The sequence below is a fragment of the Schistocerca nitens genome, chromosome 4, assembly GCF_023898315.1.
Source record: "Schistocerca nitens isolate TAMUIC-IGC-003100 chromosome 4, iqSchNite1.1, whole genome shotgun sequence".
NCBI lineage: Eukaryota > Metazoa > Arthropoda > Insecta > Orthoptera > Acrididae > Schistocerca > Schistocerca nitens.
The window spans coordinates 20,634,518-20,660,425 of NC_064617.1; the positions used below are offsets into that span (position 1 = coordinate 20,634,518).

Consider the following 25,908-nt stretch of genomic DNA (forward strand, 5'->3'; position numbering starts at 1 on the left):
ACTTTTGTCCATACAAGCCCACTAAAGATTGACGGTACTATGATTTTGACAGCTATCATTCCTTCTACATCAAAAATTCTCTCTCATATATTCTGGCTACCTGTGGGTGGTACATCGATAGTGATGAGAATTTCTTTTGCTGAATTTCTTTCCGTGACTTTCACAGTTGGGCACTGTCCCACAAACAGTCTGTAAACAGATTTCACATGCATACCCTCACATACCTCTAATACTCCCACCATCCCCAAGAACCAGCTGCAAAAGAGAACCACTCCCTCCTCTTTTATCACCCAATATCATGCCAAACTGGAACAACTGAACATTACCTTTCACCAGGGCTTACAATATCTATCATCATTTGTGGAGGTGAGGGATGTCCTACACTCAATCCTTCCCAACCTTCCTAAAGTGGTATCTACCACCCACCCACCCAACCTGCACAACATCCTAGTCCATCCCTTTGCCACACACACAGTCCATACTCCTTGCCACATGTGAAAGTCCCAGGTACAAGGCCTGTCCGATTCACCAACACAGCACGTCATACTCCAGTCCCATCACAGGCGGGGCCACTTGTGAAGGCAGCCGTATTTTATACCAGTTCTGATGCAATTTCTGCACAGCATTTTAGCGAGAATTTCCATCAACCGTCAACCCAAATGAATGAACACAACCGAACTGTGGCCAAGACCAGAGTTGACCGCCCAGTGGCAGAATGCACTGCTGAGTGCAACGTGCTGGATTTTAATGGCTGCTTCATAACACACCAGATTTTCTGAACTATGTAGATGGGACTGATACTAGCAACACATCCTTTATTCCCTTAATCCTCCTGGTTTCGACCTCCACTAACCCACTGCACCCACACCCTCCATTGGCTTTTGTGCAGTTTTGAAGATTTATAATGGCTGTTGAACGACAAAGCTAAACTCTATTTTATTACACTCGAGGTATGAATTAAAAAATGCCTTCAGTCACAACTTTTCGTGTTTTATTCAGTACGTGATGCATTTCGGACATTGTGGATCTATTATCAGGTGTAATTCGTCTTAGTACATGCTTTATTTTTTCTCTTGAATGAGGTGAAATGCATATTCTTGGAATTTTGTAAGTAGTGGAAAAGATGAACAGTGTAAACTTACCAAATAATCCAAGAAAAGTGTTTTTAACGTTTTAGCACCAACATACTTTTTTTTCTCCATCGTTTGCTGGTGCTGGTGCTAAAACGTTAAAAACGCTTTTCTTGGATTACGTGGTAAGTTCTTTTCCACTATATCACATATATTTTTTGCACTTGACTTGCGAAATTTGTAACCTAACATCAAACCTTTTCGTGGCAGGAATTGCATTTCCCCTCATTCAAGAGAAAAAAATAAAGCATGTATTAAGACGAATTACAGCTGATGATGAACCGACAGAGTCTGAAATGCATTTTTAATGAATAAAACACTAAATGTTGTGACTGAAGGGTATAAAATTAAATTCTTTTTATTAGAACTTTTATGTTGTATCTTTGTTACCTTTGACTTTGATACTTCCAGCCAGTTTTTGTTCAGAAAGATTTAACCAGTTACATTTTCATTTTGTATCTGTGTGCTGTAACATTATTGTAAAGAACTCCACAAATTAAGTGCTAATTATTTATTTATTTTTTGACTTGCAAGAAAGAGAAAAATTGCAAGAAATAATGTGAGATTCTTTTGTTTTCAGAATTCTTTGGAGAGCATGATGAAATGCGCACAAGAACAGTGCCCACATGTTCTGTCTGATGAACATGTACGTGCAGAAATTCTGAAATTGTGCAGAGAAAAAAATCGTCTTTCTTCAGATTTTGTGCACTCTTGTGTTGTTGAGCGTGCTGGCACAGAAATTGTTAACAGAATCAAGTAAGTTACTGAATATATCTTGTTGATAGGAAAAGTTGAACATTTAAGTAAGATTTCAGTTGTATGTTTACTTTGATGCTTTCGCTCAGAGAAAACATTGAACCTTTTCCGGTAGATGTTTTCATTGACCCATTGTAAGTAGAAGGTATGAGAGTAGCTGTTGCAGGGATTGGGCGGTGGGGGGAGTGAAATGATTGAAGACACAGGTAAAGGACACAGGACTGTATGAGTCTACCTCTGGGCAGTTCAATAATTGAAGGATGTGTTCGAGGGACAGTATCCAGAGGCAGACTTCCAGGTTTCTAAATACCATACAGTTTGGAAATATTGTGTGTTTTGCTGTTAGTTATTTTATGTTATTCAGGAAATGTAATTTTCCTACTGATCGAGATATTACTGTATATCAAATGATAATGAAGAAATATCAGCAAAGGTCAGCCATTACATATGTACAAATTTTCTGGCACCACACCCATATTGGAAGAGAGAGTGCTACTCACTTTTTATGAAGAATTAAGCTTTAGATAGTTTTGTGTTAATTGGTGTAAGGGTAGTGTTATCACTCACCTTTGTGGCGAAAATATCATTGCTTTTCTCATACATTGTAGACAGCTGCACTGCATGCTGACTACTGATAATCCTCAACAGTATGTGTGGTACTTTGCTAGGGTTTAAGATAGTGTCAAGGGAGAGTTCGAGAGTGGACTTTCCTGATGATAGGTCTTCCCAGAGGGCCCACGGTTCTTTCGTGAGTTTAGACATGGCGCCCAATCTTCCTTCCGGGGCTACGAGCCCATCCCTGTACCTCTACCTCCCTGTCCTCACTCCTCCCCCTCTGTCCCCATCCTTCCCTCTCTCAGTGTTCTTCCTTATGTTGACCTGGCTATGCATCTGGTTTCTGTATTCCTTGTGGTTTTGTTCCCCTCGCCTTTTCTCTGTCATCCTTCCTGTTTGGCATTTTTGGTCTGCTATTGGGGTTTTATCTCCACTTCCAAATTTTCTCTAATTGGTGTGAACCATTTGGGTAAGAACTCCCTGTGGTGCGGCTGTTACGTACCCATCTGGCAGAACCCCATGTCAACACCAGTATCACACTTCTGATGCCTGAGCTGTTGACTCCGCATGTACGAGGGGGTACCCAAAAAGAAAAACAGAATAACATTGCCATGGGCAATGTACACAGTAGTACACATTTCTGCCATTAGGCTTGTGTAGCACAATTCATTGCCAGTACAGTGCCATCTGTGTTGTCGATCTGGCTTGTTCTGTTCATCTGCAGTGATTGTTTTTGCTAGTGCTGTTTTGTTCTTGTTTCATTTTTTATAATGGCAAGTTTGTGAAATTTTGTTTTCTACTCAGTAAAAATGTTGCTGAAACTGTTTTAATGTTGCAAACAGCTTACCAAGATGATGCTGTGCGAAAATCTCAAATCTACGATTGGTTTGCTCGATTTATAAATAGCGACTTGTCGATTGATTACAGACCTCATTCTGAATATCTATCAGCTGCCCGAATTGACAAAAATATTGAAAAAATTTGAGAACTTAAGCTCACAGACCGCCAACAGACAGTTGAACAACAGTCAGAGATTAGTGGGTAATCGTGGAGCTCAGTGTACTTAACATCAACAGAAGATTTGAGAATGAAAAGAGTCACTGCCAAGTTTGTTCCTCATGTTCTGACTGACATTCAAAAGGAACATCGAGTTGAAACATGTCGTGCTTTGAAACAACAGCTCGAAACTGATCCTGATTACCTGTCTAAGATCATTACTAGTGAAGACTCAAGGTGCTGTGGTTACAACCTAAAACCAAAGCAACAGTCAAGCCAGTGGAAGACGTCGTCATTGACCAGTAAAAAAAAAAGTGGTCAAGTCAAATCAAACATCAAAACAATGCTGATTTGCTTTTTTGATACCAAGGGCATAGTTCATTCAGAGTTTGTTCCCTCAGGTCATACCGCCAATAAAACCTTTTATTTTGAAGTTTTAGGAAGATTCTGCAACAGTGTTAGTCATAAACGACTCCAATTGTGGCAGGCAGGAGACTGGTTCTTCCACCAAGACAATGCACCTGTACACACAGCCATATCCATTAGACAGTTTTTGGCTAAAAATGGCACGGTTCCACTGCCCCGAGCACTTTACTCGCCTGACCTGGCTCCTTGTAACTTTCTCCAAGCATGAAAAGGGACATAAAAGGACACTGATTTGACAACATTGAAGAAGTCAAGGGGAAAAAAAAGGGAAAAGCTGTCAGCGATATTGAAAGATGACATTAAAAAATGTTTAGGACAGTGAAAGCACCGATGGGACAATTATATTAGTTGTAATGGAGAGTATTTTGAAGGGGATAAGATAGTTTCATATATAATTTGAAAATATATGGCTTTTACAAAAATAGTTCCTTTTTTTTAGGGGGGGTTACCTCATATGCCTAGGAGTGGTTGCTTGTCATTTTGGAGCATTATAATGCCCGGAAATGGCTGCCATACCAGATGGCCCTCGGCCTTGCTGTGGCTGGCTGGCATCTATGGGTGCAGCTCCTGATTGGAGTGGGTGGTATCAGGGCAGATGCTTTGTGCATAAAGTATATCAAGCTCCAAAAATATAACCATTCCCCTATGGCCGTCTCATCAAGTGGTAACCCATCCTTAAATGCTGCTGCTTAAGACTGCGTGGCTTTCTCTTGCCTGGCTACACCCTGGCAGGAGGGCCAGGCTTGCCAGCTTGGTGTGAAACACTGTGTGTGTGTGTGTGTGTGTGTGTGTGTGTGTGTGGAAAATATCAAAGACAAGTTCGGCAAAGTGGGGTCTCTCAGTAAGATGTGCTCAGGTTTCCTACTGATAAAAACTACTTCTGCTGTCCAATCTGCATCTCTTTGTCCTTACGATCATTTTGGGGATGTTCTGGTGTCCATTACACCTCACCTCCTTCGAATATGGCTCAGGGAGTCATGTTTCATAGGGACCTCATCCTTCCAACTGATGAGGATCTCCGGGCCCATCTGAAGAGACTTTCATTTTGCTCGGTCTGTGCAGGAAGGCCATAAGGTCAACTGTACCTGTACTGGTACCTTTATTCTGGCTTTCGAGAGGGTTACGACGCTCCCAGAGAAGGTCAAGGTTTTGTGTCAGTTAATGTGACATGAAGCCTTACGTCCCGCTGCCCGTGCGATGCTTTTGGGACTTTGATTTCAGACGTGTCTTACCGTTGTACGGTGGACCTCTGTGTGGTGACTGTGGACACCCACTCCACGAGGGCAGCCAATGTGTCCCACTATCCTGTATGTTAATTGTCACAACTATCACTCTCTATGGTCACCAGATTGCCCACCTTATAAGAAAGAAAAGAAGATAAAAGGATCATTTGTCTCACACTGAGACTCACTTGACTTCATCCTGCATCAGTGACTTATAATTTTGCCTCTGTTACAACCTTTCTCCCTCCTCCCTCTTCTTTACCACAGCCCTCCTCTGTCTCTTCTCCCCCTTCCCTGCAGTTCTCTTCCTCTCCCCTCCGGGTGCCACTCCCGCTGCCCGGCCCACGGAATTCCTGCTACCGCAGCTCAGCCGAGGGAAGCGTAGTCGGCGCACCCCGAGGTCGCCGACTCTCTTTTTATTCCGGATCTTCCGGAAGCCTACTCTCCTTCTCTGCCCTGCCCTCCTTAACCTGTGAAAGAAAAGGAGGAGGAACATAAGTACTAGGACGAGGCCCCCTGGTGCCCCCGGAGATGGCACCTCCCCCCTCGCAACCTGAATCTGACATCTTTTTTATGGATGTCACAACGCCGTCAGCAGTGATGAATGGTCCGCTGGCATTATTCACTCCAGCCTGTTTTGCCTCCCATTCGGATACCCACTCCACGATTAGTCGATGGAACTGAGTTGCAATTCCTTATTGCCTTTTGTTTGGCAGCTTGTGTTGTTCTCCAGGAATCTCATATTACTAATGCTCATTCACTGACCCTTCGTGGGTTCCGTGCTTTCTGTCGGAACTGGGTCAGCCCTCTGAGGGCTTCCAGTGTTGTCTGCACATTAGTCCTTATGGATATTGTTATTAGATAGATCCCACTTCATACACCATTTTGGAAGCGGTTGCCATTCAGATCCACTTGGACTCTGCAGTCCAGTCTACAATCTCTATCGCAGTTTGCGACCCACATCTGCTGTCCTAACTGCCCTCCTTCGGCAAACTCCCCTCTCCGTTCCACGTCATTATACGTTTTAGTGCCCGTCACTATTTGTGGGGCAGTGCTTCCTCATCTAGTCGGGAGCTCCTCGTTGGCCAATTCCTAGTGTACCGTGACCTTTGACTTGTTATTGACGGTTTCCCTACTCATTTTAGTGCCACCTATGGCACTTTTTCTGCCATCGATCTTTCACTCTCTTCCCCCCCCCCCCCCCCCCCCCCCCCCTTCTTCCTCTCTCACACAGGTCACCCCACAATGACCTCTGCGATAGTGATTCTCTCGTTTCCTTCCCGCCTTCTGCTGACCGGGCTACCCCGCTGGGCTTTCCGTTGTGCTGATTGGCCTCTATATATGTCCCAGATTGTGTTTCTGCATTCTTTGTAAGCTGGTATTGATGAAATTGTCTGTGATCTGTCCAGTAAGATAATCAGCACCACTAGCATTTCCGTTCCCCGCTTGACAGTCCTCGTTTGCTATCGGCCAGCTCTGTGGTGGAACATGGTCGTTACCACTGCTATTCGTAATTGTCTCACACCTTGCGACATCGTAAGTGACACCTCAAAATCCATTTTGCAACAGCATCAGCCCCCTACCCAGCTGCCTTCCTCCTCCAAAAACGGCCGGCTGAAGCTATCGGCTTATATTTCACACTTTTCAGATGGAATCTTACAATGAACCTTTTACTGAATGCGAGCTTCTTCTGGCCCTCTCTTCTTCCCACTATTCAGTTCCTTGCCCTCATTCCATCTGTAACCAGCTGTGTCAGCATCTCAGTCCTCCACAACACCAGCATCTCCTCCAGGTGTTTAATTGTATTTGGTGTCAAGTGATTTTCCCCTCTCAGTGGAGAGACAGTACCATGGTTCCTGTCCTTAAGCCCAGCCAGGATCTGTTGTCCCTTGCTAGTTACTGGCCCATCAGTCTGACAAGTGTCCCCTGCGAGTTACTACAGCAGATGGTGGCTCCTTGGCTCAGTTGGATCCGTGAGTCCTAACATCTTGTCCCAGTTTCGTTCAATCTTCGTAAGGCCTATGGCACAGTTTGGCACCGTCACATTCTTCTTTGTCCACCAGTTCCTGTCATTTAGATTCTGGGTTGGCACTGTTGTCAGCTCCTTTCTAAGTCTTCTCAACCCCGCTATTAGTGGACGTGCGGCCTCTGCTGGAGTGTGGGTCACCCCTGCTCTGTACTTGGATGAGTGCTATATTCGGGCTAGCTACCACTCAATGGCCTCTGCGGAATGACAGTCAAAAGGTGCTATCTGGCGTGCTTCCACATGGACACACTCGCACAGCTTTCAGTTCTCTCCCCTTAAGTCAAGGTTGGTGCATTTCTGTCGGCATACTATGGCCCGTCCTGATCCAGAGCTCTACCTCCTGGACGGGGGTCCCCCAGTTCCATTTATTGGGTCTTATTTTTGACAACAAGCTTACTTGGTTGCCCCGTCTGAAGGTTGATTGTTTGTGTAAATGCAGTGTTCTTCATTTCCTTGTCCACACTTCTTGGGGCACTGATCATTCGACCCGTCTGTACCTTTACCAAGCATTAGTTCTCGTGTGGACTGTAGTTGTGCTGCTCCTTCCACGCTGCTCCTGTTGGGCCCGGTTCACTTTCATGTTATCTGTTTATCCACCAGTGTCTTTCTCGCTAGCCCTGTAGATCGTCCTCTGGTTGATGCTGGAATCCCTTCTCTTTAGATTCACCATTCCCAGCTCCTGATTTTCTATGCCATCACTATCCCACTCTTTCCCTGCTCATCCCTCCTATTCTATTCTTTTCACAACATAGGGTCATTGACCACCTGCTGCCTGCACTTCGGACTTCCGTCTCCCCTATGTTTACTCCTCCCCATGTTCTCTCACGAACCACTCATCTCCCATCCCCAAATTCTGTTATGTATAGACCCAATGAGTGGCCTTCAGGCTATTGCTATATTTTTTCTGCCATCCCTTGATCTGTGCCATCCGTGACTTCGTCGCTGATCTTGGTGCTGCTGTTTTTTCAATCGACTTCTTTCAGATTCTTGACCATCCATGGATTCCGGGTAATGAATTTCCTGATCATATGTCTAATAAACTTCGCACCACCCAGGAGACTCACACGATGTGGCGTTCTTCCCTCTGCCTCTCCTGGCAGAAATATAACATCCTCTTTATATTGGCAATACTAGGTTGACCCGTGGTTTATACTCTACAGTAAGCCACCTGCCACTGCCCCCCCCCCCCCTCCCCCCACCTTGTGGTAGTTGTTGTGCTCTGCTCATAGTGGTCCATATTTTGCTGGACTGCCCCCGCCTTTTGGCCCTTTGTACTAAATATGCCCTCCCACCTCCCTTGTCTCGGGTGTTAGCGAATGGCCCTTGCTTGGTTAACGTGTGTCCTTTGTTTTCTTCGTGATAGTGGTTTGTACTTTCAGGTACAAACTGTTGAATTTTCCTCTGGAATTTGCATCCCTCAGTTAGTATAGGCAGTGATTGTAGAGGCCTCGACTTTCCCTCCACACTGGCCAGGTTCTTCCCCCTTTTGCCTACATTTTGTCTAGTTTGTGGTGCTGTTTTATTTCCTCTTCTCTCGTGTCTTCTTCCCCTAGTGTTGTCCTCGTTGTATAGTGATAATGGTAGGGTATAGTGTGGCTGTCGGGACGGGTCAGTGGCAGTCCTGGTGCCCCACCGCGCGTACCGTTTCTGGGACACCCCTGTCTCCATGTTTCCATCCATCCCCCTCCTGCACTTTCCTCGTCCTACTGCCCTGATGTCCCTTTTCCCTCTTTGTTTGCATGTTATGCCTTCCCTATGACTGAACTGTGCTGTTAGTGTTGTTCCTCCCTTGATTTCCACCATTATAACTTATGGGACCGATGATCTCACTGTTTGGTGTCCTCCCACAATTCCCAACCAACCAATCCTGACAGTGGACATTTATCAACTACGCACACTATGGTGGTAATTAATGGGCAGAAATTATTTTAGTTAATTATTTTTTATGTGCCAAGAACAGTCTAGTGATTTGTAGTAAATTTGCAAGAATACTGGCTTCTTTATGAAGGTTAATTTATTAATCAAAGTTAGCACTGAGAACATTATAAGAATTGGACTTGGTGGCTAATTTGATTGAGAATCCTTTTTGAACTAAACCCATTGTTTGAAGTAAGCGAGAGTGAATAAGATGATTAACTTGCTTGATTTGATGAATTTGAATAAACAAAAGTAAGATTGCCAATCTCATCATTTACTGAAACAGCATTAGCCGTAGTTCCCTATTGCAGGAAAGAGGGCACAAGCCTTACAATAAATACACAATTAGAAAAATTTTGCAATTGCATTTCTGATTTGGCAATTGTTGCATTTTATGCAAGTTATGATAAGGTGTGGTTACAGTGTGTACAGTGTATGTTGAATGCTTAACAATAGCAAATTTGAAAACAGATTTCTTGCCAGTATTTGGACAGTTCCAAAAATAGCCCAACTGATTTTTTTCCCAAGATGTATTATGTCGATTGGATGTGTATCTACCCTCTGCAACCAGAAATGATACACAATCTAACTATGCGCAGAGACCAGTGACACTGCTCCAAACCATGTTGTGGAAAGTGTTATTACCTCACAAAGGGTGACACAAAAACTGATAGCCTCTGCTACGCAAGTTGTTTGGATCAATTGGATGAGTAAATATCTTAGAAGGAAGTGAAAATAAATTCTGTCTGCCTGCCCAGAAAGGTGTTATGGTAATTGAAAAATGAGGGATTTGAAGTCTTTTTTTGTAACATGCAGACTGTTTACGGAAACGTTTTTTATTTATTTGCTGCGAGAACTTTATGGTATACTGTCTAGATACTATGACAGACTGTGCATTCCAGTAATTACAAAACTAACTGTATTTAAAGTTCATTGATCTAAAAGGGATATACATTACAAACAAAGTGTTCTCAGTCTGAGAACTGTATAACTTAACTTTGTATCTGTTGTTGTTGTTGTGGTCTTCAGTCCTGAGACTGGTTTGATGCAGCTCTCCATGCTACTCTGTCCTGTGCAAGCTTCTTCATCTCCCAGTACCTACTGCAACCTACATCCTTCTGAATCTGCTTAGTGTATTCATCTCTTGGTCTCCCTCTACGATTTTTACCCTCCACGCTGCCATTCAGTACTAAATTCGTGATCCCTTGATGCCTCAGAATATGTCCTACCAACCGATCCCTTCTTCTAGTCAAGTTGTGCCACAAACTTCTCTTCTCCACAATCCTATTCAATACTTCCTCATTAGTTATGTGATCTACCCATCTAATCTTCAGCATTCTTCTGTAGCACCACATTTCGAAAGCTTCTATTCTCTTCTTGTCCAAACTATTTATTGCCCATGTTTCACTTCCATACATGGGTACACTCCATACAAATACTTTCAGGAACAACTTCCTGACACTTAAATTTATACTCGATGTTAACGAATTTCTCTTCTTCAGAAACACTTTCCTTGCCATTGCCAGTCTACACTTTATATCCTCTCTACTTCGACCATCATCAATTATTTTGCTCCCCAAATAGCAAAACTCCTTTACTACTTTAAGTGTCTCATTTCCTAATCTAATTCCCTCAGCATCACCCAACTTAATTTGACTACATTCCATTATCCTTGTTTTGCTTTTGTTGATGTTCATCTCATATCCTCCACTCAAGACACTGTCCATTCCGTTCAACTGCTCTTCCAAGTCCATTGCTGTCTGACAGAATTACAATGTCATCGGTGAACCTCAAAGTTTTTATTTGTTCTCCATGGATTATAATACCTACTCCAAATTTTTCTTTTGTTTCCTTCACTGCTTACTCGATATAGAGATTGAATAACATCGGGGAGAGGCTACAACCCTGTCTCACTCCCTTCCCAACCACTGCTTCCCTTTGATGTCCCTCGACTCTTATAACTGCCATCTGGTTTCTGTACAAATTGTAAATAGCTTTTCGCTCCCTGTATTTTACCCCTGCCACCTTCAGAATTTGAAATAGAGTATTCCAGTTAACATTGTCAAAAGCTTTCTCTAAGTCTAGAAATGCTAGGAACGTAGGTTTGCCTTTCCTTAATCTTTCTTCTAAGATAAGTCGTAAGGTCAGTATTGCCTCACGTGTTCCAGTATTTCTACGGAATCCAAACTGATCTTCCCCAAGGTCGGCTTCTACTAGTTTTTCCATTCGTCTGTAAAGAATTCGTGTTAGTATTTTGCAGCTGTGGCTTATTAAACTGATTGTTCGGTAATTTTCACATCTGTCAACACCTGCTTTCTTTGGGATTGGAATTATTATATTCTTCTTGAAGTCTGAGGGTATTTCGCCTGTCTCGTACATCTTGCTCACCAGATGGAAGAGTTTTGTCAGGACTGGCTCTCCCAAGGCCGTCAGTAGTTCTAATGGAATGTTGTATACTCCCGGGGCCTTGTTTCGACTCAGGTCTTTCAGTGCTCTGTCAAACTCTTCACGCAGTATCGTATCTCCCATTTCATCTTCATCTACATCCTCTTCCATTTCCAGAATATTGTCAAGTACATCGCCCTTGTATAGACCCTCTATATACTCCTTCCACCTTTCTGCCTTCCCTTCTTTGCTTAGAACTGGGTTGCCATCTGAGCTCTTGATATTCATACAAGTGGTTCTCTTTTCTCCAAAGGTCTCTTTAATTTTCCTGCAGGCAGTATCTATCTTACCCCTAGTGAGTAAGCCTCTACATCTTTACATTTATCCTCTAGCCATCCCTGCTTAGCCATTTTGCACTTCCTGTCGATCCCATTTTTGAGACGTTTGTATTCCTTTTTGCCTGCTTCATTTATTGCATTTTTATTTATTTTCTCCTTTCATCAATTAAATTCAATATTTCTTCTGTTACCCAAGGATTTCTACTAGCCCTCGTCCTTTTACGTACTTGATCCTCTGCTGCCTTCACCACTTCATCCCTCAAAGCTACCCATTCTTCTTCTACTGTATTTCTTTCCCCCGTTCCTGTGAATTGTTCCCTTATGCTCTCCCTGCAACTCTGTACAACCTTTGGTTCTTTCAATTTATCCAGGTCCCATCTCCTTAAATTCCCACCTTTTTGCAGTTTCTTCTGTTTTAATCTACAGTTCATAACCAATAGATTGTGGTCAGAGTCCACATCTGCCCCTGGAAATGTCCTACAATTTAAAACCTGGTTCCTAAATCTCTGTCTTACCATTATATAATCTATCTGAAACCTGTTTGTATCTCCAGGCTTCTTCCATGCATACGATCTTCTTTTATGATTCTCGAACCAAGTGTTAGCTATGATTAGGTTGTGCTCTGTGCAAAATTCTACCAGGCGGCTTCCTCTTTCGTTTCTTACCCCCAATCCATATTCACCTACTACGTTTCCTTCTCTCTCTTTTCCTACTGACGAATTCCAGTCACCCATGACTATTAAATTTTCATCTCCCTTCACTATCTGAATAATTTCTTTTATTTCATCATACATATCTTCAATTTCTTCGTCATCTGCTGAGCTAGTAGGCATATAAACTTGTGCTACTGTGGTAGGTGTGGGCTTCATATCTATCTTGGCCACAATACTGCATTCACTATGCTGTTTGTAGTATCTTATCCGCATACCTATTTTCCTATTCATTATTAAACATACTCATGCATTACCCCTTTTTGATTTTGTATTTATAACCCTGTATTCACCTGACCAGAAGTCTTGTTCTTCCTGCCACCGAACTTCACTAATTCCCACTATATCTAACTTTAACCTATCCATTTCCCTTTTTAAATTTTCTAACCTACCTGCCCGATTAAGGGATCTGACATTCCACGCTCCGATCCATAGAACGCCAGTTTTCTTTCTCCTGATAACGACGTCCTCTTGAGTAGTCACCGTTCGGAGATCCAGATGGGGGACTATTTTACCTCCGGAATATTTTACCCAAGAGGACGCCATCGTCATTTAACCATACAATAAAGCTGCATGCCCTCGGGAAGTTTACGGCCGTAGTTTGCCCTTGCTTTCAGCCGTTCGCAGTACCAGCACAGCAAGGCCGTTTTGTTTAGTGTTACAAGGCCAGATCAGTCATCCAGACTGTTGCCCCTGCAACTACTGAAAAGGCTGCTGCCCCTCTTCAGGAACCACACGTTTGTCTGGCCTCTCAACAGATACCCCTCTGTTGTGGTTGCACCTACGGTACGGCTATCTGTATCGCTGAGGCACGCAAGCCTCCCCACCAATGGTAAGGTCCATGGTTCATGGGGGGGGGGGGTCTTTGTATCTATGTGATGTTATAGTGCTAACATACCCGCTGACTGATAAAATAGTGTGATGACCTGTCATACCTTGCACTTAATCTATGTTTGTTGTTTTGTATGCAGTCATAGACGAACTGAACTTGATCAGTAAGAAACTATGACACTTTTCAACAGATTGTTGTGAGACTGTTTAGCAAAGACTTACTTCTACCTTCTATGTTAGTGGAAGAATGTAGTAATTATTGAGTAAAAGATGGGCCTGAGTCAACCCTGTTCATAAGCAAGTAATTGAACTAGTAGCTTATAACCTAGACACTGGCATTTCATACTCCTTCAAAAGCAGTGCCATATGTATAAACAGACACATTATACATTAGCTTTCCTGCAGTCACTACAGAGACTTCTATGTTGTTATGACTGTTCCCTCACATAAATGGTCACATTCTTGATTGAGAATGTTGCTCAATACAATGGCCATTTCTCATCATGTACCATTTGAATTTTCCCCACCATCACAGGTCTTCTGAATTGTGTTGGTGAAAGCTGTACTTGAAAAATGTCTCTTGTTCCTATTCTCCCTCTGATATCTGTCTCTCAACTTCCTGTTTCCACCCTGTTGTCCTCAAACTGGCTCGTGTTCCCTGTATCTCTCTTTTTGTTCCACCACAACTTTCTCCTTGAAGTCATTCCTGTCACCTGTTTATTTTCCATGTTCTGTATGCTTCCCCCAGTGTTTGCCTCTCTCACTTTTTCTCCATGTTCCTCCTCACATTCCCAACTCTCAATCTCCACCCGCGTTTAGCTACTTACTCCAGTTCAGCACAATCTTTTGTAGCCCCTATCCATCCCATTCCTCCCCTCCTCATTATCGCCCCATTCATTTCTACACCACCCATCGCATCAAGGCTCACCACGTATTTCAGTCAAGTGTTAGGTTCAGAAGAGAACAGTGGCAGATTTTGTGTGTGTGTGTGTGTGTGTGTGTGTGTGTGTGTGTGTGTGTGTGTGTGTGTGTATAACATCATGTTTGCCTTTTTTGTGCTTGTCTCATTTAGTGAGCAGTAACTGTCTTCTTATTTATATACATATATAAATATGTCCTGTATTTTCCATTATTGTATTTAAAGGAACTCTTTTATTTCATTTTTTATTCTATACTTCTCTCATTTGAAGTAATTTAACCTGTGTAATTGGCTATGTTTACTGTCCTACATACTACAAAAACAAACTATTTACCACATAGCTAAAATGTGAGCTATAAAAAGCATTGCATATAAATAGTTCTTCTCTTGTATGCCACTAAAGTGCTGCCAAACCACTGAAACAGTAAGGTGCAAAGGATGGAGTATTATAGATTATTAGTTTGGCCTTCAAATATTCCAAGGAATTGTCTGCTCTGGTGTAAATTTTTTATTACCCTGTCCATATTTGATTGATACTATTAAGAAAGATTTGTGAAGCATAATTGAAACATTTCATTGTGATATTGCTGACATGATGTATGCACTAAGCTACTGAAAGACACGTACCATTCTCTTGTGTGCTAAGTTATTTTAATATGGCTTCTCTTAAACCATTTTTTTTCTTCCAGTGAATTGAATTTGGCTGTGGCTGCCCGTGTGTCAGACCGCATTACAGATGAAGTCATAGAATCACTGTCGAGGAGTTACAAAGCACTGGTGAGACAGTATACTAAGTAGTCCTTACAAAATCCAAATAGAGATTTTGTATTAGTTATTTATTTAAATTGGTTAGATGCATAGAGTATCACACAAAGTGAACTACGATCTGCGGTTGCCATTTTTCGTACCCTTCCAGAATTTGATTCATCCTCTCGCTATGTTTAGCTTGATACTTGTACATCCATTTTCCTGTAGATCTTTTGGGTTTTTCTTCTGGTGTAACCACCCAGCAGTGGATCTTCTGTCTGAAGGTTTTTCATTGTGCGATGTCTGCGGATGTGATGTTGGCATTTTTGAGATCTGTTTGAACTTGTTTGATCCAAAGTGTTGTCGCTTTTAGTTTCTGTGAGTACATTAGAATTTTCTGTGTTAACCTGTTGTCATCCGCTCTCATGATGGGTCCATAGAACTTCAGTCGTCATTTGCATAAGTGTTTCAATGTTGGAATATTTTTCTGTTGTTGTGTTTGAATGCAGTCTCTATTCTTTGTCTGTGACCTTTGGACACAGGATTTTGCGAATGATTTTCCTTTCAACTTTTCCGATGTAGTCACGATCCCTTTGGGTTTGATGACAGTCATATAATATCTATTTTTTGTTTTGATATTCATGCACCTTTTGTTGTAGAGTATGTAATTTTCCCATACGCTTTTCGTATTTTGACTTCACGTGCTGTTTGGGCTAATCTTTCTGTTCCAGTGGGTTCGATGATTTTTCCCAAGTATTTAAAGTGATTGACTCTGTTTATTGTGCCTTATACTGTAATTAAATTTTCTATTTCGATGTATTTTGTGGCCATAAATTCCATTTTTGTGAAAATGTAGTAGGAGGAGGAGGAGGAGGAAGAGCAGCAGCAGTCTTTCTTGTTCCCTTGCTATGTTACAATAACACTGAGTTATATGGAGTCTGCTTAAAGGAAGTCTATAGTTGGCACAATGAATGTTTACATTTTCCTCGCCATTTCTGAGGATGCAAGGACCAATTGACTGTGAGATACCTAATGAAATATGACTCAATACAAGAGGTACTAGATAGCACAGAATAGCGGACTGTTTGTTATGACATACACTGAAGCAGCAAAGAAACTGGTATAGGCATGTGTATTCAAGTACAGGGATATGTAAACAGGTAGAATACAGCACTGCCATCGGTAACGCCTATACAAGGAAACAAGTGTCTGCCAGAGGTTAGATTGGTTATTGCTGCTAGAATGGCAAGTTATCATGGACTTAAGTGAGTTTGAACATGGTGTTATATTCGGTGCACGAGCGTTGGGACACAGTATCTCTGAGATAGTGATGAAATGGGCATTTTCCATACGACAACTTCACGAAGGTACCATGAATATCAGGAATCCAGTAAAACATCAAATCTCTGACATCACTGTGGTTGGAGAAAAATCCTCAAGAACAGGGCCAATGAAAACTGAAGAGAACTGTTCAACATGACAGAATTTAGACTCTTCTGCAAATTGTTACAGATTTCAGTGCTGGGCCATCAACAAGTGTCAGCGTGTGAATCATTTGATGACTGCATGACACAAAGCGTTATGCCTCGCCAGGGTCCATCAACACTGACATTGGACTGTTGACTGGAAACATCTCGCCTGGTCAAACGAGCCTCATTTCAAATTGTATCGAACAGATGGACCTCATGAATTCACGGATCCTGCATGTCAGCAGGGGACTGTTCAAGCTGGTGGAGGCTCTGTAATGGTGTGGGGCATGTGCAATTGGAGTGATATGGGATCCCTAATACGTCTAGATACGATTCTGACAGGTGACACTTATGTAAGCATCCTGTCTCATCAACTGTATCCATTCATGTCCATTGTGCATTCTGATAGACTAGTGAAATTATAGGAGGACAGTGTGACACATCGCTCATCCAGAATTGCTACAGAGTGGCACCAGGAACATTGTCTTGAGTTTAAACACATCTTCTGGCCACCAAACTCACCAGATGTGAACGTTAACTAGCATATCTGGGATGCCGTGCAACATACTCTTCAGAAGAGATCTCCATTCCTTCATACTGTTATGGATTTATGGACAGCCTTGCAGAATTCATGGTGTTAGTTCCCTCCAGAACTACTTCAGACATCAGTTGAGTCCATGCCACGTCATGTTGTTGCACTTTAGCATGCTCGTGGGGGCCCTACACGATACGAGGCAGGTGTACCAGTTCCTTGGCTGTTTAGTGTTTTAGCACACAATCCTTGCCTGGTCTTCCAACCCCACCACCAATCTTCAATTGTTTCCATATGATGAGAACGCATTTCATCAGAATCAGTTATTTTGGTGGCAGCTACAAACGTACTCCTGTGCTCCATCTGAAAATGTTCTGTACAGAAAAAAAAAAAAATGAGACCAATGCTGTAAATTTGAGTATGGACCAAATACATTCAGTTAGTGGTGCTTGCTTTCTAGGTAGGGAGCTAGTCATTCACTATGAGGCTATGCAGGACCTTTGATGTTTTCCCCATTCAGCTGTTCACAAGAAGACATCTGTAGTAAACATCTCACGCACTGCCGAGTTGATCAAGTAAGCTGAAAATTGTTGCAGCAGGAGGAAGCACATCTAAAATAAAAAATAGTCGCGCCCTAATACACCATGACAGTTAGCTCCATACTAATGTGAGTAGTCTTTATTTACGAATTTGCAGAAAACCATTAAGCTCTGTGACATTTTACCTTGAGTACCCTCCAGATTTAGCGTATTATCTGAATGAGATAAACTTCTAAGCTAACGAGCTCCATAAAATAATATGGTCATGTCATGTTAATCAAGTAGGACAAACTTCTGAATGCTATTACAGAGCATACCTGTGCCTAACATCTGTTTGGTGATATAATGGTCTTCAAGTGATACCTAGACAGTTTCCAAAATTATGACAGTTTCCAAAATTATGACAGTTTCCAAAATTACAGTGTACCTTTAGGATGCCTGTTCACACTGGAAGTCAAGGATTACATCACATGTACCAGTTATTGATGTGAAGCTCCATATGTTGGCATTCTTTCATCTGGTATCTGTATGTCCACTGGTCCTACATTTACACACTGTCATTCCCCATGCTGTGAATTCATGATGTAGCTCTTTATGGAGAACAGTGTGTACCATCTCCTTAGATGTTGTCATCTGTATGTGTAAGTGAGCGCACAAAACAAAACTCGTGTCACTCTCCACCAGGAGACGTTAAGCCAGTGCCATGTAACACCACCTCTGACCTTGTTAATGGCCTCAGTACAGCATGGAGGAGAGTCCACAATTTACTTCAGGTGTTCCCGTATCCATCTGGAGACAGTGCTGCCAAACTGCAGGGATGGTGATGGATACGATTCTTCTACTTCTCAGACATGTTAAATGTGCTCTTACAAAGATAATATGGGAAAATGGAAATGAAGTCCCTTGCTTCTTGACAGAGATTTGGGGAACAGTGCAGCATTAGAAAATTAGAAAATTGTAGTGAAATGCAGGAAGATCTGCAGCGGATAGGCACTTGGTGCAGGGAGTGTCAACTGACCCTTAACATAGACAAATGTAATGTATTGCGAATACATAGAAAGAAGGATCCTTTATCGTATGATTATATGATAGCGGAACAAACACTGGTAGCAGTTACTTCTGTAAAATATCTGGGAGTATGCGTGCGGAACGATTTGAAGTGGAATGATCATATAAAGTTAATTGTTGGTAAGGCGGGTGCCAGGTTGAGATTCATTCGGAGAGTCCTTAGAAAATGTAGTCCATCAACAAAGGAGGTGGCTTACAAAACACTCGTTCGACCTATACTTGAGTATTGCTCATCAGTGTGGGATCTGTACCAGATCGGGTTGACGGAGGAGGTAGAGAAGATCCAAAGAAGAGCGGCGCATTTCGTCACAGGGTTATTTGGTAACCGTGATAGCGTTATGGAGATGTTTAGCAAACTCAAGTGGCAGACTCTGCAAGAGAGGCGCTCTGCATCGTGGTGTAGCTTGCTCGCCAGGTTTCGAGAGGGTGTGTTTCTGGATGAGGTATCAAATATATTGCTTCCCCCTACTTATACCTCCCGAGGAGATCACGAATGTAAAATTAGAGAGATTCGAGCACGCACGGAGGCTTTCTGGAAGTCGTTCTTCCCTTGAACCATACGCGACTGGAACAGGAAAGGGAGGTAATGACAGTGGCACGTAAAGTGCCCTCCGCCACAGACCGTTGGGTGGCTTGCGGAGTATAAATGTAGATGTAGATGTAGACCCGCACTGCCGTACTAGGCAAGTTCCTAATGGAGGTGGTTTGCCATTGCCTTCCTCCGACCGTAATCGGGATGAATGATGATGATGATGATGATGATGATGACGACACAACAACACCTAGTCATCTCGGGGCAAGTGAAAAATCCCTGACCCCTCCGGGAATCGAACCTGGGACCCCGTGCTCAGGAAAGCAGAACACTACTGCGAGACCATGAGGTGCGGACAAGATAATGGGTATGTAATTACAACATGCTGTTGGCTGGCCAAGATATTTTTTTTCTTCATTATTTACATTTAGAGATTTCCGACATTGTATTGGCTGACGGATCAGTAGTTGTATGCAGTCATTTTAGCTATTCAAAACTGCCCAGAAAAACATTATACAGATCATTAATCATTTAGGAGCCACTCAGATAACGGTTCAATAATAATGAAATGAGTTTGAAACTAGCCACCATTAACCAAAATTAACAGTGCAAATCAGATAGAAAAATGGAGAAATAATTAAAAAAATGTCATTTATAATATTTTTCTTGATTCAGTATATCATAGACCTGTGTTAATTTCTATATTGTTTTCCATATTAATTTGTCTTTCCTACCTCATGTGATGTTTTTTAGTCTCCTTTTTTGAAAAATTAATTTCAGATGTTAACAGTTATTAATGACCTTCAGTCCATTATAATGAATTAAGGATGGGTCCATCTTTTCACAAGTAACAAAAAATTTTATTTTAGCACACAAATGTTTCACCACAGTTGTGGCATCCTCGGTGTGCTTTTTCTCTATTATTTTTGTGACAGATTATATTTAGGTTAGGAAACATGTTACATCAGATTTTGTTGTTTGAATTGTACAGCGATCAGACAAAACATTATGACCACCTACCGTATAGCAGGTATGTCCACCATTGGCAACGATAACAGCTGGGAAGTGTCATGGCATGGAAGCAATGAGGCCTTTTTAGGTTGCTGGAGGAAGTTGACACCACATCTGCACACACAGTTGAAGTAATTCCCAGAAATTCTAGGGAGAGGGCCAATGAGCTCTGACACCACATTCGTTCACATCCCAGATGATGTGTTTGATCGGTTTGAGATCTGGTGACTTGGGGGGGGGGGGGGGGGGGCAGTACATCAATTGGAACTCGCCACTGTATTCCTCGAGCCACTCCATCACACTCCTGGCCTTTGACATGGCGCATTATCTTGTTGAAAACTGCCACTGCTATGAAGAAACATGATCATTGTGAAGCGATGTATGTGGCCTGTAACCAGTGTCATGGTGTCTTGCACGAGCCCCACTGGACCCTTGGATCCCCATGTTAATGTTCCCCAGAGCATAATGGAGCCACCGCCAGCTTTTCTCTGTCCCGCAGTACAGGTGTGAAGGAGCTTTTCCCTGGAAGCAACAAATTTACACCCTTCCATTGACCATGATGAAAAAGGTATTGGGATTTGTCAGACCATGCCATGCTCTGCCACTGTTCCAATGTCCAGTGTTAATGTTATGTTCCCATTTCAGCCATAGTTGCCAGTGTTGGGGTGTTAACATTGTCATGTGCATATATCATAGTCTGTGGAGGCCTATCGTTAGGAGTGTTCGGTGCACTCTGTGTTCAGACACACTTGTAGTCTGCCCTCTGATGTTAGTTCTGTCACAGTTCACTGCCTCTCATATTTTACAAGTCTGCCCAGCCTACATGCCTGACATCTCTAATGAGGGATGGCCACCCAACCCCATGATATCTGGACATGGTTTCACCTTGATTTCGCTGTGAGTTGAAGACATTCAACACAGCTTTCCTCAAACACTCTACAAGTTGTGTGGTTTCTGAAATGCTTGTGATAAGCCTCCAGTCCATCACAATCTACCCCCAGTCAAACTCAGATGGATTGTGCGCCTTCCCCAATCTACATACGGGCAGCATTCTCACTGATACTACATGCACCAAGCATTCCTTGCCAGGTGACACTGTTATTGCCTGGAGAGGTTTATATTGATAGTAGGTCAGTAGTGACAATGTTCTGGCTCATCATTGTGTATGCGTTTTGTCTTTTACATTGTAGGTGTCCTGTGACTGCCAACCAAAATCAGCCACAGATCTAAATTACCATACCGTGTCATCTGGAAACATGAGGAATGTAAGAAAATCATCTGCTTGAATTTTTGTTTATAATCTAATGTTTAAAATGTCCGTTCCAAAACTGTGAAAAGTTTGTTTTTCTGTGTCGGACATGTTTTCGTGTATGTAGATTGACCTGCGGACCTCTTGGGGGGGGGGGGGGGGGGGGCGCTTAGGTGTGGTATCATGTATCAGTATCCCCCACGGGTGTCGCAGATGAAAATGGAATTGCAAGTTTCCGTCGGGTGCCAACAACGGTTGTATGGGATCTGTTGGAACCAATGGCACGTGTCCGCTGAGCCACGTGTTCAGCGGACTAGACTACTAGCGCCATCTGCTGCCACAATATAGCACGGCCAGCTGCAGTCACTCAGCTGACTTGCATTTGGAGTATCTTCACTATGTGATGCTACACGGACTCCACCTATTTGCTGCTCCGACACCACCATTTGGGCTTCAGTTCCGAGTGCCTTAGCCCTCATCCTTGTTGCTATTGTATTAGCTGGACTCTATCTGTTGCTGCATTATTTGTAATGAGTCTTCATTTGCTTGGAGAAATACAGGTTAAGCAAATCTTCTGTTTTCTGAGTGAACTTGTTCCCTAATCGTTTCTGCTCATGTCCAGCTTTCCTGCAACAATAGTTGTCACACCACTCTGTAGCCTGCCTCTCCTTACTGTTGTGTAAGAAGTTGTACGCAACATTAGGTATGGAGAACTATTTTGTATAGTTTGTTAATCATGGGTTATGTTTTGTATTTTGAAAGCAGTTACTTACATTTTCTCCTGTTCATTTGTGAATACAACATAGTGGCATGTTGTAACTTGGACACACATTTCACTGCACAAATGTTTCATTCTCATGAGCTTCCAACTGTTGTTTATTGGCTGTTTTGTTTTGATTTGACTTCCGTGAACTTTGAATATGTTCCCTTTGTTCTCTACCACCCCCACCCCCCTCCCCACCTCTTATGTGTGTTTTTATCTGATACTTTGTTTAGGAGTACTGTTTGGTTATTGATAACTCTTTTGCCCCATGTAATAGCCTTTTGGATGTGGTAATTTTCTTCTATTGTTAAAAATTGCTACAGATGATAAATGTGTTTCAGGCTTTGGAGGTCTGTTTCTGTGCCACTGGTGTGGTGGTTGTTTTTGATGAGGTGGTCTGAAAATGTGGAATGTGTGCTGTTGCTTGTTGGTGCTCTTGATTGTTCTGAGTATCTTATTGTGAAATATCTACATTCCAGTCCCGTGTATACTGAATCACAGTCTTTGCAGGTTAAGGCAAGTGAAAGAGAGAGAGAGAGAGAGAGAGAGAGAGAGAGAGAGAGAGAGAGATAACATGACAGATTTACGTGTGTATGATAAATCCCTTCCCTCAAGAATATTCTTCAGGGTGTCTATGACCCGGGACAACCAGGAGATCCGGGAAAAACCTGAGAATTTTTTCATCCGGGAGAAAACCGGGAAAAACCCGGGAATTTTTCATTGTTTTAGTTTGCAGTTAAACTTTTGTGATTTTGACTGGTAAGAACCAATACTCTAACAAAGAATGTTACTGTATCCCGCTTCTGCTAAATAATACTTCAGCAACAAAACATGGACGAGAGAAAAAAACAAAAATAAAACGTAAGTCTCAAAGGAAATGCGCAATATACAACAACAAAACACAGTGCTCACACAAGCGTCTGCCAACAGCAAAGTGTGCCAAAGGCTTTAGGAAGACTATGCAATGCTCGTTAAAACAAATTGCCTCCGATGAGTGTGACGTGGCAGGTGTTTACATTAGATTTGTTTCAATGCAAGATCTTTCAATGTTTTGCACGTAAGAACGTACGGGCTTTCTGCATCATCGTAGCTGCGCAAGTGCAGTGGCGCCTGTTATCTGGCGCTCTCTGGCAACTGCTCAAACGGACCTATTTCTAACAGGTAATGGGAAAATATTGCGAATGGTGGTTTGAAAAGCGTTACTTTCAAAGTAAAATTCCTTTTATGGAAAATGGACTATGTGCGAGAATGTAAGATGATTTTCTTAAATCACAGAACGTTTGACTCTCATTTAAAAATCAACTCTTTGGGGATGACCATCTAGAAGAATTTCAAACCATAATATCAGACATTTATGTCATTATTAAAAATTTTACTGCTGCAGTTATGTGATGTATCTTTAAGTGTAACACATGCAAATAGGTCAACATTATATGTGGAAACTTAGTTTCTGTTGCAGCATATTAATCTTAGAGGTCAATATTATATGTGAAAGCTTTGCTTTTCTTGTAGCAACAATATGTATATAAATTTAAACCATTAACTTTTCTTATTTATGTGTTCGTGCTACTTAAGAGTGATCTTGCTATTGACTGACTATATCACGTGTCCTATGCTGTCATAAGCTGGCGAGATCACGTGACATGAGCTGTGACTGGCTTACAGAAGCACATCGCAATCTCGATTTCAATGCTTCGGAAAGTAACATGCGGTGTTCAGTGGAACTCGAATTTATACCTTCGTAACACGAAAATATGTAACGTACGTGTTGCTGCACATCAAAGATCTTTCCAAAATGTGTTTTATTCCCATGAATTTCATTTTCTAAAGTGCCGGTGTATAAAACCATAAACCATCAAAGGACTGATAAGTTTTACAGTGCTGAGGAAAAGTATACTGTCACTTAACACAGAAAAAGTGTATTTTCACCCAGGAGAAAGTGTATTTTCAACCGGGAAATCTGGGAAAAATACAGGAATTTTTTTTCCTTTTCCGTGTATACACCCTGTTCTTCCTTCATACATCTTCTATGTTACCACAGTTGACGTGTCACTGATCTCATTTGTATTAAGATTGTAGTAGACGTGAGGCACCTAGTTGCTTCCACCACCCTGAGTGGAATGCATGTTCACTATCCTGTAGTCTTCTGTAGCTGTCCCCTGTGCAGCAAACAGCACATAGGTTGTGAGTCTGTTGTCTTGAGGCTATAATAAACTGTTAGTGAGGAACTGTTATTGTATAAATAATTAAATTTTGAATTGATTTGTTAAAACATTTTTGAACACTTTCATAGAGAATAAACAAAATTCTGACATGTGTGTTTGTTGTAATTACTATCAAACTATTTATCAATTAGGGGTCTAAAAACAAGAGATTGGTAATTAAAGCCTTAACCAGTACCAATCGTGGTGGACTGCCAGTTGAGCTCTCATCTGACAGCCGAACAACTTTGCCTGCCATTCAGGTTAGGTGCAACACAAAGATCTCCAAAGTGCTTTATCTGCATTCTTGTTTAACAGTTATTATTGTATTGGTAACTAACACTTTTGAAATAATGGAATGGTAGCCTGCTATTGAGAGATGGTTTTATATGAAATGCACGTATATTCACTGTTTAGCTTTTCCATTATTAGTAACAGAAGTTTATCATTTTGATGCGCTACTTCCAAACACAGCAGCCAGTCATGGAGAAGGACCACAATACACTTGTAGCTGAATATGGTGGCTGTGAAGCCAGAAATATGACGAGATTGGCTAATATATACCTGCTTTGTTGAATTTATCTGTGGTGATGTTGGGTATTTTTAATCTTTTCTGAAATGTGTGTTTTGTTTTATGTGCGACATGTATACTTCGTTTCCTCATGATGTTTCCTATTCTGTGTGGTATTTTGTTGTCAGATGTTGGGGGGGGGGGGAGGGGGGGCATCATGTTTTCTTAGTGCTTGTAGTTTCTTGATCTTGTGTGCCTTGTGTGTTTGTTGCTGATGTGGTGTGTTGTTTGTGATAGTCCCATGTGTGTTCCATGTCAGTTGTGTTCATATTTTATGGTTTATTTTGTCAACCGATTTCTGTGGCAATCTGTCTCATTATTTTTAGTTCTTGCGTGCAGCTCACTTCGTCCATTGCCTGTAGTCTTGTCAGTTGGTTTGCCCTACTGTGGGTAACTCTAGTGGTTGATATAGGTTTCCTGTATAATGACAGTCAGTGATAGTGGTTTTTATTTTCTATTGTCTAAGAATATTTTTTTTTTGTCTTTTTCAGTTTCAAGGATGAAGTGTATTTTTGGGTAAGCAGTATTGATGTCTGTGTGCAACTGTCATGTAACTTGTCGTGTGTTTCATCTATCAAGCAATTGATGTCATCAACATAGTGGTACCAGTATATGAGGAGTGTTCAAAAAGAAACTGTACTTTTGAAATACTGTGCCAACCAACAGAGAGCACACCTAGTGGCAGGTTTAGACAACAAACTGCCATTTGCCTTGTGTCATTTGGACAATTAGCAAACGAACCACAGCAGCTGAAGTAAGCACTCGCGCAGCCTGCTTGTCGGACTAGTGCAGTGGAGGAGCTTGAAGAACAAACACACACACACACACACACACACACACACAGAGAGAGAGAGAGAGAGAGAGAGAGAGAGAGAGAGAGAGAGAAATTCTGCTAAAAACTTGGCAAAACATTCACAGAGACATTTCAGATACTTAGGCAAGTACATGGGAGAGGACTGTATGAGTCGCACACAATGCTGTGAGTTTTCAACAGGGCAGAATGTCGGTCTGTGA

At 42.0% G+C, this 25,908-nt stretch overlaps 1 protein-coding gene across 1 annotated transcript in view; it reads left to right on the forward strand.

Annotated features, from left to right (window-relative positions):
* The window catches only part of LOC126251387 (F-actin-uncapping protein LRRC16A), a 598,780-nt gene that overhangs the window by 469,738 nt on the left and 103,134 nt on the right, over positions 1-25,908 (forward strand). Inside the window, exons 20-21 of the mRNA XM_049951780.1 lie at positions 1,711-1,886; positions 14,902-14,989. Coding sequence (XP_049807737.1) covers positions 1,711-1,886; positions 14,902-14,989 — 264 coding nt within the window. The remainder of the gene's footprint in view (positions 1-1,710; positions 1,887-14,901; positions 14,990-25,908) is intronic.